This window comes from Equus caballus, chromosome 24 (assembly GCF_041296265.1).
Source record: "Equus caballus isolate H_3958 breed thoroughbred chromosome 24, TB-T2T, whole genome shotgun sequence".
Taxonomy (NCBI): domain Eukaryota; kingdom Metazoa; phylum Chordata; class Mammalia; order Perissodactyla; family Equidae; genus Equus; species Equus caballus.
In genome coordinates this window covers 24,379,404-24,396,231 of record NC_091707.1, presented here as the reverse complement: position 1 = coordinate 24,396,231, position 16,828 = coordinate 24,379,404, and the positions used below count along the sequence as shown (strand labels likewise).

General features: G+C 48.1%; 1 protein-coding gene across 15 annotated transcripts in view; it reads right to left on the bottom strand.

Annotated features, from left to right (window-relative positions):
- The window catches only part of PLEKHG3 (pleckstrin homology and RhoGEF domain containing G3), a 62,217-nt gene that overhangs the window by 15,619 nt on the left and 29,770 nt on the right, over nucleotides 1–16,828 (bottom strand). For 3 of the 15 annotated variants that reach the window (XM_070249551.1, XM_070249553.1, XM_070249557.1), the window contains exon 1: nucleotides 10,307–10,457. The exons of 10 other annotated variants lie outside the window; for them this stretch is intronic. In XM_070249551.1, the coding sequence (XP_070105652.1) occupies nucleotides 10,307–10,330 (24 nt within the window). In that variant the 5' untranslated portion in view covers nucleotides 10,331–10,457. Of the gene's footprint in view, nucleotides 1–10,306; nucleotides 10,695–16,828 lie in introns of those variants that run through there. 2 more of the 15 variants (XM_023627914.2, XM_070249556.1) reach the window with 2 other exon arrangements.

The window sequence follows — 16,828 nt, the reverse complement described above, 5'->3', positions numbered from 1 at the left end:
GCACCCGCGAAGAACAACGCCTCTCAGGGCCTCCGCTCCCCACCATCCACTGCAGGGCTGTGTCCTCCAGGAGGCAGCCACCTGCTGCAGGGACGGCTCTGAGCATAGTGCCTGCCACAGGGCAAGGGCTCCACGAACCATCAGAACAATGATGAGAATGGTAGCTGTCAAAAGCACTTCCCAAGTGCCCATCTGTCAGGACCTGTGCGGGAGTCACCAGACAAGGACAGGCAGACATCTCCCTCTTATGATCTTGAACAACACACATGCCAGAGACTAAGATTCTCCCCAGGAATTGCAAAATCTCTTGAGCATAAGTGGCTTCACCAGGAACCGGACACCTGGCTACTGACAGGGAAGGCAGAGGAGATGGTACAAAGGCTGAGCCGTATTAGCCCTGCCCCACCCCGGCATCTGGTACAGGCCCCTGACTCAGCCCGGCTCCTAGGGCACAGGAAATTCCCCAGGGCTGAGCCACCGGTGAGTGTCCCTAAGCTCCCCTCAGCACGACAAGCAGGAAACTGCTCCCAGGTGAGGCAAACACAGCCTCAGGTGGACTTTATTCCCTGAGCAGATGGTGCGGCTCACAGGTAGGGCCGCCTGGAGCAACAAGTCAGGGAAGGACAGGGACACTCCACCCCCACACAGAGGACCAGAACTCACCAACACCACTTTCCAGAATGTACATCTGATTGCTGTTTCCACAGGAAAAACAGTTCCAGAGCAACCCTCTCACCTCCACTGACCCAAAGCCTTCCCTCTAGTTCCAGAGCTCAGAAGCTACTGGACCACAGGCTAGAGCTATGAGAAAGATCTAGAAGGTGCCATCACTCCATAGCCTTGAATCTGCCCCCTGGTTTTCTGTGCCTCTGCCCCAACCTGGCACCAGTGCCCCTACCTGTGCCAGCACCCCTGGGCTCTGGCTTTGCAAATGTTTTCTCTGCCTGGATGTTGTTTCCTCCCCACTCACCCCATGCCATACCACCCCAACCTATGTCACTTTTGCCCAACTCTCGGGTCTTAGATTAGAACATACTCCTGTTCTAGAAACCTCCCTGAAAACTGTACCTAGGGGGTCCCTTCTATGTACACATAGCACCCCAGGGCTACCCCTGTTGTAGCACTCATTGTGTGAGACTGGCGAGTTTGAGAGCCCTTGCCCTAGACTGCAAGTTAGTCAAGGGTGATCTGGCAAATGGATACTGATGGTGACCAGCTGATGCTTCTACTGAGCTCCAAGTCAGAAGCAGAGAGCTATTTACCAATCCAAGCTAACCCAGTGAGGACTCTCTCAAGCACAGCTCTGTCACTGCGGGTCCCAGCTGGGGGGTCACCTCCACAGTGCTCTACATGAGCCTCTCAGTTTGCAGGTGAGGACACAGTGGCAGCACTGGGGCCAGTCCTGTGTTCTCCCTCCTTCCCTCCCTCCCAGGCAAAACACAAGGAGAATTAATTAACAGAATCATCGTGAAACTCTGAGCATCTGAGAGGAGAGCCCCTGGGAAGCACAGCACAGTTCTTCCTCCCTCCTGGGAATAGGCTTTACAATTAATCAGCTACGCCGTTCTACAGAACAGCCACCAGGAGGGCACCATGTCATTACAGCACGGGGAGAAACAAAGACCCAGACTAGACCCCAGCCCTCAACCCCCAGCCCTGGGGGACTCTGGTGTCCCTTAATGCACATGGTACAGTCAGGCACTCCTCCCCTGCCTACCCGTCCCCACTCCTTGCCTGTCAGCCCCAGCTGGAACAATGGGGCAGGGACTTACGGCCTTTCCCAGATCAGACCGGGGTTCAGTCAGCCCCTCTGGGGACGCTAAATGGAAAAGGCCCAAGTCCCAAATGGATTTCACAGCTGGCCAGGTCACAGCCTTGAAGTAAAGGATTAGTCACAGCCCCCCCCCCCACCCCCCCACACACCCTCAGGGAGATTTATCTCTAAAGGGTACCTCTGGTCACTCTTTGGGGACCCCATTGCCATAGGGTGGCAACATAAGCACACTTTGAGCCCAGAAATTAAAGCATCTTTTCTACCTGGAGAAATTTTCTCTAGTTGAACATAGCCATCTGCCCGCAAACCAAGCTCACATTTTCAAAGTAGTGCCCATGCCCAAATCCTCCTGGGGCTAAAACAAAGCGTAATAGCCAACAGCTAAAATCTCCTAAGTGCTATAGACAGAACAAGCCACTTCTATCTCAGAACAGCTCTATGAGGTGGGAACTACGACTATCCCCATTTCACAGGTGCAGAAACTGAGGCTACAGGAGCAGCACATGGTAGAGCCTGGATCTGAATTCAGGCACTGAGGCTCCAGTGTCCACGCTCCCCTGCCCTTGCCTCCCTAATGGATTTCACACCAGCCAGGGCCACAGGCAAAGGATTAGTCACGGCCCTGGATGCCATGGGTTTGCCTCAGCATAAGCCATAGGGGACATATTAAGACTTGAAAGATTAGAGCTTTTAGCATGACACTTCATTTACCCAACGAAGGCCAAAGGAGGAAAAGGACTGAGACTTAAGATTCCTTAACAGCTATTTCTAGACCTGCTACTATGTGACCTTTGACCATTTACCCTCCTGTTGGAACAAAATGGTAAAATGTAAATTCCAGGTCAAAAGATCACAGGTCAGAGAGAAGGAAAAGGCATGAAGTCACTGGTTTTGGACTGTCATTCCTCAGTGACCAGGAGAGCAGGATCACAAGGTTCTTTCTCCCAGGAAGGAGGACTCACCGGAAAAGAACGGAGAGACCCAGAAAAGGAAGGACAAAGAGCAAACAGACAGAGTACACATGGGTCTGTGAGCAGACACCATGTGACAGTGACGGAAAGGAGACACCACACCCACTCTGAGTGCATTCTGGTCCTAAAAGCCTGATCCCAACCATTGCTGTGTATGTAGTTCAGACTCTCACAGAGACAGCTCAAGTACCCGCCCACACACCCCTGGGTAGAGGCAACCTTTCCTTCCTCTCCACTGAGCCTCACCCCAAAGCCAAGGTAGAACTCAGGTCTTCAAACTCATCTTGGAAGACACCATCTGCTGGGGAAGTGGGAGCACAGAGAAGGAGGTTACACATAGGAAGGCCAACATCCTCAAGCCATGTCCACCCCATCCTACCACACCCCATCTCCAGCTCCCAAGTATCCCCCAGCCATGACCTCTTCCATCTTTGACCATGGATCAATCCAGTCAATCATCAATCAGTGAATCAGTCTTCTAGAAAACTCTATATCTCAAGTCCCACACCTATGAAGCCCTCTTTGACAAGGTCCCCCAAAAGACTCTTCTTTTTGAAGGGCCCAAGAAGCTGCTGAGACATACACCTTTAAGGGTCCAGGAGATAGAAGAAGAAGGGAAATCAATTTCTTTTTTAAAAAACTTTCTGCAAAGTTAAATATACTCCACACCTTTCCTCCAGCCACACCTCTCCAGGTCACCTGGCCCCACCTCCTAGGACCTTCCCCGAATATCCCCAGGTGGGAGGCAGGCAGGCTGCAGCAGGCCCCCTACATTCCCAGCTCAGCTCACTGGGGCCAAGGCCCATGTCCTTCTCCTGCCCACTAGGCCTCAGCACCATGCCCTCAATGTGACACGTACCCCTGCCTCCAAAAGAAAAAAATGACACCGCCCCAAATCCCCAGTAGCCCCCATGTTCTGTCCTCAGGCCTCTTGCCACTGAGGCAGTAGGACGCTGCTTCACCTCCCAGCCACAAATTCAGAAAGGATGGTGCCACAGGGGCACTCACCTGGAACCTTCTGCACAACCTCTGCTTCTCTGGTCCAGGGGGATCCCCAGGACTCAGCAACACTCCCTTCTGGCCCTCTCTCCCCAGCCAGTGGGCTGAGGAGGCACGAGAGGGCAAGGGGTCCCCTGGCCTGAGTTGGCGCCCTGGAGGCTCCCCAGAAGACATGTCAGCTCAGGGAGGCTGGGGGCAGGTACGGAGGTGGCTGATGTCATCTCCTCACCTCCGGCCCGAGAAGCGGAAGCCCAACACACTACACCTGCTCTGGGCCGGGCAGGAGAGGAGTGAGGGGCTTCACCACAGGCGCTGCTCCAAAGTCCACCAGCCCCAGCGGGGAGCGGACGGACTCGCCAGTGCCTGCCTGTGGCCAACCCCCTCCTCAGGGACAGCAGGCTGCATGGCCGTCCCTTCCCGGCCGGCTTTCACCCCTCAGCAACAAACACCTCCTAGACATTCCAAAAGCTCCCCAAACCAGGGCAGCCAAATGGCCTTTGACCTTCCTCAGAACGATCCCCAACTCCACTGTCAGCATCTCCTCAGAGAGGGTACCAGAAGGAAGCATAGAGAAAAGCCAGAACTTTTCTGCCTTTTCCAAGGCAGGAGCAACGTGAACTTCCAGAGACCTCAGGAGAGGTCCTGAGCCACCAGCTGGGCTCTAGCCTGCAGCTCAGCACTGCCCCACCCCATGTGGTCCCCAGCTCTGTCCCCAACAGAAGCCTGCTGTCCCTACTGCTCCACCTCAGGCCCTTCTCCCCGTGAGCACACCCTGGGCCAGCAGAGAACACCTTTCACCACAGCCCCAGAGGCTTTCCTGAGCACGGGAGGAGCCCTGAGAGGGTCTGGCTCTGGGCCCCTTTCCTGAGCGGTTTCCTCACTCTGATCCCTCCCATCTCTCCCCGGAGACACAGGGGCCTTAAGCACCCTAAGAAAGGACAAGGGAAGGCTCCCCGGGGAGTGACTGTGTTCAATGTGAGCAACGTGACTGTCACAGAGGCTGTGCGAACAGTGTGACCAGGGTTTCTGGGCCACCCAAGCCCAGGCCAGCTGGCTCAAGTTCATTTTCCCTCATGAATTCATTTTCCCTCATGAATTCATTTTTCTGCCACCCAAGAACAGCAGAGGGCCACCAAGTGTGGCTGAGTCTTTGAAACAGGACTTCAGCTGCTGGGAAGGAAAAGGCTTGTGCTGCCAAAGGAGACCTGCCACCTGAATTCCGGGAAAAAGTCTGGGCCTACAGACTGAAATCCAGAAAATTCCCGCAGCCTGGCCGTGAAGGGGAAGGAAAGCCCCTGGATCTTCTTTCAGTGGGAGGATCTCTCCGTCACACAAACCATTCCCATCACCTCACAACCCCAACATTTGCTCACATTGCTTCTCAAACCTGGAATGTGTCCAAGACATTCTCTCCCTACACAAATTTGGTCAAATCACCTCCTTCAAAAAGGCTTCCTCAATCATTTCCAACCCATCCAACACATACACTATTGTAGACTGAATAACGCCCCTCCTACCCGGCTCCAAGAATATCCACATCCTAATCTCTGGAAATAAGGAATCTATGAATGCTACCCTACATGGCGAAAGAGACTTTGCAGATGTGATCAAGTTGAGATTATCCTAGATTATCTGGGTAGGTCCAATGTAATCACAAGGGTCCTTATAAGAGGAAGGCAGCAGGAGTCAGAAGTTGATGTGACCACAAAAGCAGAGGGACCAGAGAAAGAGATTGGAAAGTGCAGGCTGCTGGCTTTGCAGATGGAGGAAAGAGACCACAAGTCAAAGGATCTAGGCAGCCTCAGGAAGCTAGAAAAGGACAAGGAAACAAATTCTCCCCTGGAACCTCCAGAAAAAAAACAGCCCTGCAGACCCAGATTGACTTCTGACCTCCAGAACTGTAAGATAATCACTGTGTGTTGTTTTCAGCCACTGAGTTTGCGGAGTTTGTTACAGCAGCCATCAGACACTGATACACACATGCTCCTTTGAACTATAATGATCCTGAATATTGCTTAAAGCGCTGGTCCTTGGGGGTTCATATGTGCAAGCTTGTCTTCTGGGCTAGACAATAAAACCCAGTGGGCTGGGCCCTCTTTCCCATACCCTTCCTTTACCCCCAGAGGGCAACGCACACACTAGGTGCTCAATAAATGCCTGCTGGAAGGACTGCAGGATTGCGCCTAGAGCGACTCTCACCACTCCCACAGTCAGGTGAAAGATAAACAGTGGTCGAAGTCAAGACCTGAGCCGGTTCCTCCTAGACTAATGAGTTTCCACCTTAGTCACGGCCAGCAAGTTTCCCATTGGCCAAGAGGCACCCAGGAGTTGTGACTGCTCATTCACTCCAGCAGTCCTATCACACCTGGCCCCAAAGAAGGGACTAGAGCAGGGGGATAGCTGCCCGGCCATGCCACATGGTAAGTGACCAGCCACAAAAAACTGGGAGGAAGGCAAAAGTGGCCAAGGGACCACTTAGGAGTTTGGAGAAGGGACAGCAGTAAGGTCCACCTATAAATATCCTAGGAAAAGCAGTCCACCAGGAGGTTCCACATAAACACACACTAAAGGCAAACGAAAGCAATTCCTGTTCATTAGAAATTGCAATTGCTCATAGCCAGGGTAGGTCAATTTGGCTCCCAGCACAATTTGTCACTAAGCAGGGAAATGACACAATGTCCCCAGAAGATGGAGCAGCTAAAGATCGCGCTAGAAATCAGACAAACCCAATGTTCCCAGAGGCCCCACCTATCTCATCTCTAGGTCAAAGAGGCTCAAAGGACCACCGCTCCTTATCAGCAAAATTCAGGGACCCCGCCCTGAAAATTAACCATCTTGTTGCCCCCCCCATCCTCAGTGTAGGGACTGCTTGTTTTGAGCTAGGCTGGGGTTAGCAAGGGGAGAGAACAGGCACCACACCTTCCAGAGTTGCAGCATGTACTACTTCATCAGATTCAAAGGCAGTGGAGAATCTCAGCAGGAACCAAGTGGGAACAGAGGGGCCCCATTAGGTCTCTCTGAGTTCTCAGCAAAGGAGGAGAGAATACACAAGCAAGCAGGTGTGTACACGGGAGGCCACAGAGCAGAAGTTAAATGCACCAAATTGATCCACGGGCTTTGATATCAAGTCGACCTGGTTTGAACCCCAGCTCTTCCACTTTACTGGGGCAAGTCACTTGATGTCACCAAGCTTCAAGTTCCTTATCTGCAAAATGAGCACAACAGTACCAACCTCACTGGTCTCCAATATTGAGATGGTACAAGTAGAGCATTTGTACAACATCTGACACACAGGAAACCCATCATAAATGGTAGAAATGATGAAGATGGATAAATTATTATTTGTTCCACAAGCACCAGGACGAGAGATTTTTTTCTGATTTGTGTCTCAAATTCCGATCCATATCTCAAAATAAAGAAACATGTTAAACCTGGTGAACCAGTATGATCTAACCCACTCCCACCAACCATCCGTCATCTATGATCCCAACATGGATTTGGACCATGATCTGATAAGGGAAATATGAAGCAATTCAGCTGGAAAGGAAAAACAGTCTGACATCCATGCCCAACAGAAGGTCAAACTGGAAGATGAAGTATAAATGAGTCAGAGCCCTTTGCTATAGCAGGCAGGGCGCATTCCTCAGGGTTCCACAGAGGGAGGCGGCATAGGCTGCTAGGAGCTGGAGAGGAACAGCATGGGGGACAACAGGCCTGAGCAGGAACAGAATTTAAGGCAACGTGAGGCAGCAAAAACGCAAATAAGTGATTAATAAAACCCATTCTTGACACTGGTCCTTGGGTTTTAAAGAAAAAACAAAATCCAGCTTCAGGATGGACATGTGGGAGAGCCAAAACATAAGACAACGATGCGAGGAAAAGCCCTGGTGTTCACCCATGTCCTAGTCACAGGGAGCATCACAGAGGGGGAGCAGCAGAATGTGTCTGAATGAGCCCAGGGACTCCAGCCAGCACTGTTCCAAACCAGCCCTAGCTCTGCTCCCAACTCGCTAGAGGATAAGGAGCAAGGCAGTGACAAATTAGTGCCGCGTTGTCTACCTCTCATTTAGGGATAACGCTACTTGCCCTTCCTAAGCTGCGAGCTTCAGAATTCACTGGACAAACATTTCCAAGCACTCAGTTTGCACAAAGACGTGGTGGCCTTGTGGGAGATACAAAGATGCCCCACACACAGAGCCCGCTCCCAAGAGCTGATATTCTACCAGGAGAGACAAGTGCAACAGTAATAAGAGGAGGCGGAGAGCGGTGTGGTGAGCGGCATAGGAGTTCAAGATTGCCTCCAGTTTGGGAATTCGTTCAACACTTCTGAGGATGATGCTAGGCCCTGGGGATACTGAAATGAATAAGACATTGTCCCTGTCTTTGAGGAACTGAATTCTGGAAGGAAAAACAGCCATGTAAACAGATTATGCACAAAGCAACGCCTTGAGTGATGCTACAGAAGTAGGAATACATGAACTGTGCTAGCAGGAGAGGGTGTAGCTAGTGCTGCCAGGGGCACTGGGGCAGCTTTAAAGCAGGTGACATTGTAGCTGAGTCTTTAATGATGAGTAACGTTTTGCCAGGTGAAGAAGAGATCTGAGGGCATTTGATGCAAAGGCAGCAGCATGGGAAAGTTGAGTCCCGAAAGGGCCTGGACCACCCAAGGACCTGAGGCATCTGGCAGCATGAGGCCAGGCAGGAAGGCAAGCCAAGGACAGACTGAAGGAATGTGCAATGGGTTTGTTGGAAAGGGCACTCCCAAGCCAGGCCTGGAAGAACAACTCAAGAGACAGGTAGAGACAGGGCTCTATGAGATGAGGTATGAGAATGTGCCCTAAAAAGGTACAAACTGCTATGTGGGCTATGGCCACAGGTGTCCACATAGCCAAAGAGTGTTCAGGAAGAACCCAGAGGCCTAGTCAGGTGTAACTGTTCATAGAGAGCTTCAAGGAGGACAAAGAGAGACCTAGGGAGCATCTGCTAGAAAGAAGAATGAGACCTATTCCAACCACACGAAGGGGGAAGAAATAAGGCCCCAAATAAACATGAAGATACGAAGCCATGCATAAATTAAATGCTTCTAAAAGCAGGAAGAGAACATCTACTCTAGAAAACTGAGATGCCAGGGCTTATCGGGAAGGGACTCTCTCATTGGGATTCCAGAACAGTAGCTCCCAAAGGGGCTGGGGGAGGGGTCAGTGTACATCTTACCTCCCGAGGGTTTTTCCCTTCCCACAATTCCCACTTTCTGTCCCCAAGCAATTTGGAATCAGGGGGCAAGGCTGCCAGCAGGGTGGCTCCCCCAAACACAACTTCCTCTCCAATTCCACACATGAGCATCCAGACTCAGTAAAGTGTATAAATGCGAGCAGCCCCCTTTTGTGAACTGCTGCAATCAGTCCAACCAGCCCGGCCTTCCTCATCCCTCAGGCACTACAGCAAGAGAAGAGCTCCAACCAACACCCCCTCTTTGCCCTGGACGCTGACCTTGGGCCTGGCACCGGACCCAGAAAAGTTAGGAAAGTAGATTTTCCAAGGCAGACCTTACAGCCTCACACAAGGTCAATTCTCCAAGGCAGGCAGCCAGCCCTTCAGATAGCAGGGCCTCACGCACTTCCCCTCACGGATCCCTATCCCACAGCGCCTCGGGCGGGGGCAGGGGGAGGGGGGGCCTCTCCACCCCACGCACCTGCCCCCACCCCAGCCCCCACCCCAGCTCGCTGCCTTCCCTTCTGAGGAGCCTCAATCAGGGAGGCCCAAGAAACTCATCCAACCAGTTCCCACGTGGGAGGAGAGGAGCTTTCTCCCTCAGCTGAGAGCTTATATGGACCAGCATGCAGACAGGAGGGGCAGCTGTCACCAAACCCCAGATTCTGGGGTGAGGGGTGCACATGGCATAGAGTGGCACACCCCAGGCAGCAGAGTCCCACTCCTGGAAAAGCAAGGCCTTGATTCAAGGTTGAGAGACAGTCACGTCCGGGTGGCAGTCTGCCCTTGACCTGAGCCCAGAACTCTGAAGTGGTGGGCACTGCCCCTGCCTGGCTGCGTCCATCAGGCACAAGACAGGGTGGGGTCGACTTCCTTTCACATCATCCACCTGCCACTACCTGATTTTATCGAAAATAACCACCCTCTGTGAATTCGGGGAAAAGGAAACTTTAGGAAGAAGTGGGAGATTAGCCCTGCTTTTCCCAACATGTGTGCGCTGGGCCCCTTCTTGAACCACCCAACTCTGAATGCTCAGCGATCAGATGACCCCCCTAGCAGAACCATTTGTGGTCACTTCCAAAAGGAGCATAGGATTGTCTTGCTCTTACCGAGCCACGACAGACAAACCCACCAGAAGAAGCCAGCGCGGCATAAAAAGGACCAGCCCTCCTACACCTGCACCTGCGTGATTCTCAGTTTCTGAACCTCCAAGGGAAAAACCCACCTTTTGCCCCAAAGCCTGTGGCTGGCCTGGTTCAGAGGGGACTTTGGCAAGACTTGAGGCCTGGAGTTGAGGGTCCTGGGCACACCCCACTCTCATCCCCTGGCCTGGCCCCAGCCAGGTACCTACCGCTTTCCTCAAGAGGGCTCCCATCCCAGCACCGAGAGGGCGGCGTGGGGCCGGGGAGCGGCATCCTCCCCAGCACGGCGCCGCCGGCAGCCTAGCAGTTAACAGGCCCAGCGAGCAGAGCAGCGGGCTGCCACCAACAGCTTCGGGAATTAAAGCGCCCGCCGCCTCCTGCAGAACCTCTTCAATAAACGTCCTATTCAGAACCAGTTCCGCGTGTGGGTCATACTTTCTGCATTGCTTTCATTCCTGAATTCTGCGGGGCCCCTAACAGAGGAAATGCAGCTTCCCACCCCGATTCAGCAGGTCCCCTTAGGTGAGGACCCAGGCCACAGCCCCACGGGTGACTGCCACACTGCCCAGGACATGCAAATATCTCCAGCAATTAAGCACAGGGGACACGAACTGCAGGAAGTCAAATACTGAAGACACGAACAAAGCCAGATCTTTCACCAGCACAACAATACTCCATTTATGCGCTCCTCCCCCAGCCCAGGCCCTCAACGCCTGAGGATATTAACCCTTCGGCCCTTACAACAGCCAGGGGCAGAGGGGAGGGACATGGGGGGACTCAGATATTATTATCCCTGTTTTTACACATCAGGAAGTGAGGTACAAGTGGCTCCCGAGATGCCAGACTGGAATAATAGAAACTCACATTTCATTAGGGAGCACCAGGCATTGTGCTAATCACATCTGTATGTGATCTCCTCACAACAACCCAAGGATCCAGAGCCACTGACCCACTTACCCAGGGCTGCACAGCAAGGTGAGAGGGAAAGCCAGGGCTTGCGGGAACCCACGCTGCCTGCGTTCATCACCACTCTCCAGGACCAGCTCCACGGGGCCCAGGAGATGGAGCCAAAGATGGAAGGGAAAGGTACCATCCCTCAGCCCACCTCGTGGGAATGCCCTCAGGCACTTTTTGCCCTTTTACAAGCAACACTTCACTCAGAACAAGTTCCTACACTGCAGCACAACCTCAGAAAGAGGCCAAAATAGAGTCACTTGGGAATTCCTAACTCGTCCGTAGATGCCTCCAGAAACCGCTTATGTGACCACAGAAGATGACCCAGGACCAGAACACAGGCTACCCCGCCTCACCCACAGGCTCTCACCGTGCAATGTAGTGGGTACTAGCCTGCATGGTGGCAGCTCAGAGTCACAAGTATGGGAAACTAAGCAGTAAGTATCCTAAACTGTTTTCTGTGAGTGCTTTGTCCTCTTAATTACAGCCTCCTAAAGGTAAGGCCCAGATCTTCCTGGGGTTTTGTGCTCTTTTTCCCCCCAGGTCTTCTGGCACTCAATTCCCTACTCCCGATTTGGCAGCTGTGGAGACACATGCCAGAAGTCTAAACACACAGGATGGATGGTATTTTCTGGGTTTTTATGAAGGGAGAGAAAGGCGCCCCCTGTGGAGGCACAGGAAAAGGTTTGGGAATGGGAAGCCAATCTATCTATTCACCTCTTCTCTGCTGCCCAGTCAGACCCAGCCCAGCTGAAAGCTGCAAAATCAGGGCTCAGATGACTTCCTGTCTGAAAAGAGGACTACTCAAACTCCTATTTATTGGCAGTATAAACCATATGCCAGGTTCTGGGGACACAGGAATGAATAAGACAAATCCTTGCTCTCATAGAGCTTACATTCCAGTGGGGAAGAAGGCCATAAAGGCAGACATATAGCTAATATAGTCCTGGAAAGTGATTAAGTGTTATGAGAAAGACAAAGCAGGGAAAAGAAAGTGGGACTGGGGGAGGGGGGCCCCATTAGGTAGGGCGCCCTGGGAAGGCTCTGAGGAGACGTCTCTTGAGCAGAGACTTGTATAAGCAGCAGCAGCCAGACATGCAGAGCTCTGGGGGAGGAGCCTTCCAACAATCTTTTCCTCTACCCCACCTCAGCCACCCACCCACACATCCGATATGCCCTAGACCTCATCATCACCAATAAGGGCAGACTCCCAAAATATCTTGCTTTTAAGCACCCCACTCTCTGCAACCGCTAAAGAGGAGCTCAGTATAAAAATTACAAACCACACAAGGAAACAAGCCATCACAAGGGAGCCAGAAGATGGAACAAAGTGATACTCCAAGAGCTGGAAATAAAAGTCTGCAAAAGACTTTGAAAAAATACTAAATGGAAATGAAATATATGATATTGAAATTTAAAACTCAATAGGTAGGTCAAGCAGGAAATTTACCATCACTAAAGAGAGAATTAGTGAAATGGGGAAAAACAAACTGAGGAAATTGTCCTGAATTCAGGGCAAAGAGATAAGATAGAAAATAGGAACATTAAGAGACACAGAGCTCCACAGATTTCCAAAAAAGAAAAAAGAACGGGGGAGTGGCAATTTTCAAAGATAGAATGTACATGAATTTTCCAGACCTGAAGATAGACATTCATCCTCAGTTTGAAGACACACACCAAGTTAAATTTAAAACAGGTCAACATTTTGGGCCCAGCTCCATGGCTGAGTGGTTAAAGTACCACACACTCTGCTTCAGCGGCCTGGGTTCATGAGTTTGGATCCTGGGCACAGATCTATTCCACTCACCATCCATGCTGTGGTGGAATCCCACATACAAAATAGAGGTCAAGTGGCACTGATGTTAGCTCAGGGTTAGTCTTCCTCAAGTAAAAAAAAGAGGAGGATTGGAAGCAGATGTTAGCTCAGGGCAAATCTTCCTCAGTAAAATAAAATAAATAAATAAATAAAACAAAATAAGCCCACATTTAACCACATCATACATAGTATAAATGCAGAACACCAAAGACAAAAAAGAATATATTAAAGGATTATAAGGAAATACCATGAACTATATGCCAATGAATTAGATAACTGAGATGAAATAGACAAATTCCTAGAAGGACACAAACCAATGAATGACTCAGGAAGAAACAGAAAATCTGAAGAGACCTGTTAACAAGTAAAGAGACTGAATTAATCATTTTAAAACTTCCAGTAAAGAAAAGCCCAGGACTAAATGGCTTCACTGGTGAATTCTATCAAACATTTAAAGAAGAATTAACACCAATTCTTTAAACTCTTCCAAAAAAATGGAAGAGGAAGGAACACTTCCCGACTCATCCTATGAGGCCGCATTACCCCCATATCAAGACCAAACAAGACATCACAAGAAAACTACAGTCCAATACCCCTTATAAATATACATGCAAAAATTCTCAACAAAATGCTAACAAATTGAATCCAGCAACATATAAAAAGAAGTATACCCTATGACCATGGGTATTTATCCCATGATAAAATTTATCCCATCATGGGGATTTATCCCAGAAATACAAGATTGAGTTAACATGGGAAAATCAGTTAATATAATCCTAGATAGTAATAAAATACAAAAACCACGTGATCATCTCAGTAGATCCAGAAAAAAACATTTGACAAAATCTAACACCCTTCCATCATAAAAACACCACATAAACTAGGAATAGAAGGGAACATCCCCAACCTCATAAAGAACACCTACAAAAAAATCCACAGGTACTTCACACTTAATGGAGAAAGACTAGATGCTTTTTGCCTAAGGTTAGGAACAAGACAAGGATATGCCTTCTTGACACTTCTATTCAACATTGTACTAGAGTTCTAGCCAAGGCAATCAGGCAAGAAAAAGAAATAAAAGACATCCAGAATAAAAAGGAAGAAGCAAAACTATCTCTACTCATATACAGAAAAATCCTAGAGAATCCACTACAAAAGTATTAGAACTAATAAAAGAGTTCAGCAAGATGGAAGAATACACGAGGATCAGTTCTATTCTTGTACACTAGCAATGAACAATCCAAAAATGAAATTAAGAAACAAAACAATCTGATTTATAATAGTAGCAAAACGTATAAAACAGTTTGAAACATATTTAACAAAAGAAGTGCAAGACTTATATACGGAAAGCCACAAAATGCTGTTGAAAGAAATTAAAGACAACCTGAATAAATGGAAAGACATCTCACGTTCATGGATCAGAATACTTAACATTCTTAAGTTGGCAGTACTCACCAAATTGATCTATAGACTCAATCCAATCTCTATCAAAATTCCAGCTGGGATTTTTGTAGAAATTCACAGGCTGATTCTAAAATTCATACAGAAAATCAAAGAACTCAGAATAGCCAAAACTATCTTGAAAAAAAACAAAGTTGGAAGACTCACAGCTCCAAGTTCAAAACTGACTACAAAGCTATAATTATCAAGACTGTGCTGTACTAGTATAAAGATACACATATAGATTAACGGAATAGAATTGAGAGTACAGAAATAAAACCTCACATATACAGTCAACTGATTTCCACCAAGTGTACCAAGACAATTCCACAGGGAAAGAATAGTCTTTTCAACAAATGGTGCTAGGACAACTGGATAGTCACATGCAAAAGAATGAATTTGGACATCTAGTTCACACCAGACACAAAAATTAAGTCAAAATGAATCACAGACCTAAATGTAAGAGCTAAAACTACAAAACTCTTCGAAGAAAATATAAGAGTAAATCTTTATGAACTTCACTGAGCAACACAACACCAAAAGCACAAGCAACAATTGGACTTCATCAAAATTAAAAACTTCTGTTTCAAAGGATACTAACAAGAAAATGAAAAGACAAATCACAGAATGGGAGAAAATATTTGTAAATCAGACATTTGATAATGGACTTGTATCCAGAATATGTAAAGAATCATTACAACTCAACAGTAAAGAAACAAATAACCCTATTTAAAACTTGGCAAAAGAGAGGCCTGCCCAGTGGCGTAGTGGTTAAGTTTGCGCACTCCACTTTGGCAGCCCAGGGGTTGCCAGTTCGGATCCTGGGCACAGACCTAGCACCACTCATCAAGCCATGCTGTGGCAGGTGTCCCACATATAAAGTAGAGGAAGATGGGCACGGATGTTAGCTCAGGGCCAATCTTCCTCAGCAAAAGGAGGATTGGTGGCAGATGTTAGCTCAGGGCTAATATTCCTCAAAATACCTAAATAAATAAATAAAATAATAAAATAAACATGGACAAAGATTTGAATAGACATTTCTCCAAAGAAGATATGCAAATGGCCAAGGAGCACATGAAAAGATGCTCAACATCATTAGTCATTAAGGAAATGCAAATCAAAACCATAATTGATACCAGTTCATACCCACTAGGATGGCTAAAATCAAAATAATGTTCAATAACAAGTGTTGGTAAGGATGTGGAAAAATTAGAACCCTGTGCACTGCTGGTAAAATGTATGTAAAATAGTACAGCCTATTTGGAAAATAATTTAGCAATTCCTCAAAAAGTTAAACAGAGTTACCATATGACTTCACAATTCTACTCCTGCTAAATTCCTATTAAGTGAACTGAAAACACATGTCCACACAAAAAACTGTACACAACTGTTCATAGCAGCATTATTCATAATAGTCAAAAAGTGGAAACAGCTCAAATGTCCTGCAACTGATGAATGGATAAACAAAACGTAGTATACCCATACAATGGAATATTATTTGGCAATAAAAAAAAGAATGAAGAACTAATAATGTGACACAACATGGATGATCCTTGAAAACACTATGCTAGGTGAAAGAAGCTAGTCATAACAGACTACATATTGTATAAACTCATTTATGTGAAATATCCAAAATAGTTAAATCCATAGAGATAGAAAATAGGTTAGTGGTTACCTGGGGATGGGGGATATGGGAAATGACTGCTAAGGGGTACAGGGTTTCTTTTGGTGGTGATAAAAATGTTTGAAGATTAGATAGTGATGGTGGTTGCACAACTCCGTGAATATACTAAACACCACTTTACATGGGTGAATTTTTTTTTTCCTTTTTCTCCCCAAAGCCCCCCAGTATATAAGTGTATATTCTTAGTTGTGGGTCCTTCTAGTTGTGGCATGTGGGACGCCACCTCAGCATGGCTCGATGAGCAGTGCCATGTCCGCGCCCAGGATTCGAACCAATGAAACACTGGGCCGCCTGCAGCGGAGCGTGCAAACTTAACCACTCGGCCACGGGGCCAGCCCCTACATGGGTGAATTTTAAGACATGTGAAATATATTTCAATAAAATTATCAATCATCAATCAACCAAATTTTAAAAGTAACAAGTCAGCAGGAAAACTATAGACTTCAATAACTAGTACAGGAAAAATTGGCTATTCTTCTGGAAAAAATAAAATCAGTTCCACCTTACACGGTTGAGTGGTTCTCAACCCTGGCTGGACATGAAAGTCACCTGGGGCATTTCATAACCATGCCTGAACCCCACCCCAAGAAACTGTAATTTTATTGGTCTGATCTGAGGTGAGGCTCAGACATCAGTCCCCATTTTTAAAGCTTCTCGTGAGGCTTTAATGTGTAGCCAGGGTTGAGAACTACTGTCATATAAAGAAGATGCATTCCAGGTAAACTTAAAACATAAGTGTGGGAAGCAAAACTTCAGTTTAAAAGAACATATATATTTACATAAAATCAGAGTAAGAAACATTTTCTTGAACACAGAAAGTACAACAAAAGATTGTAA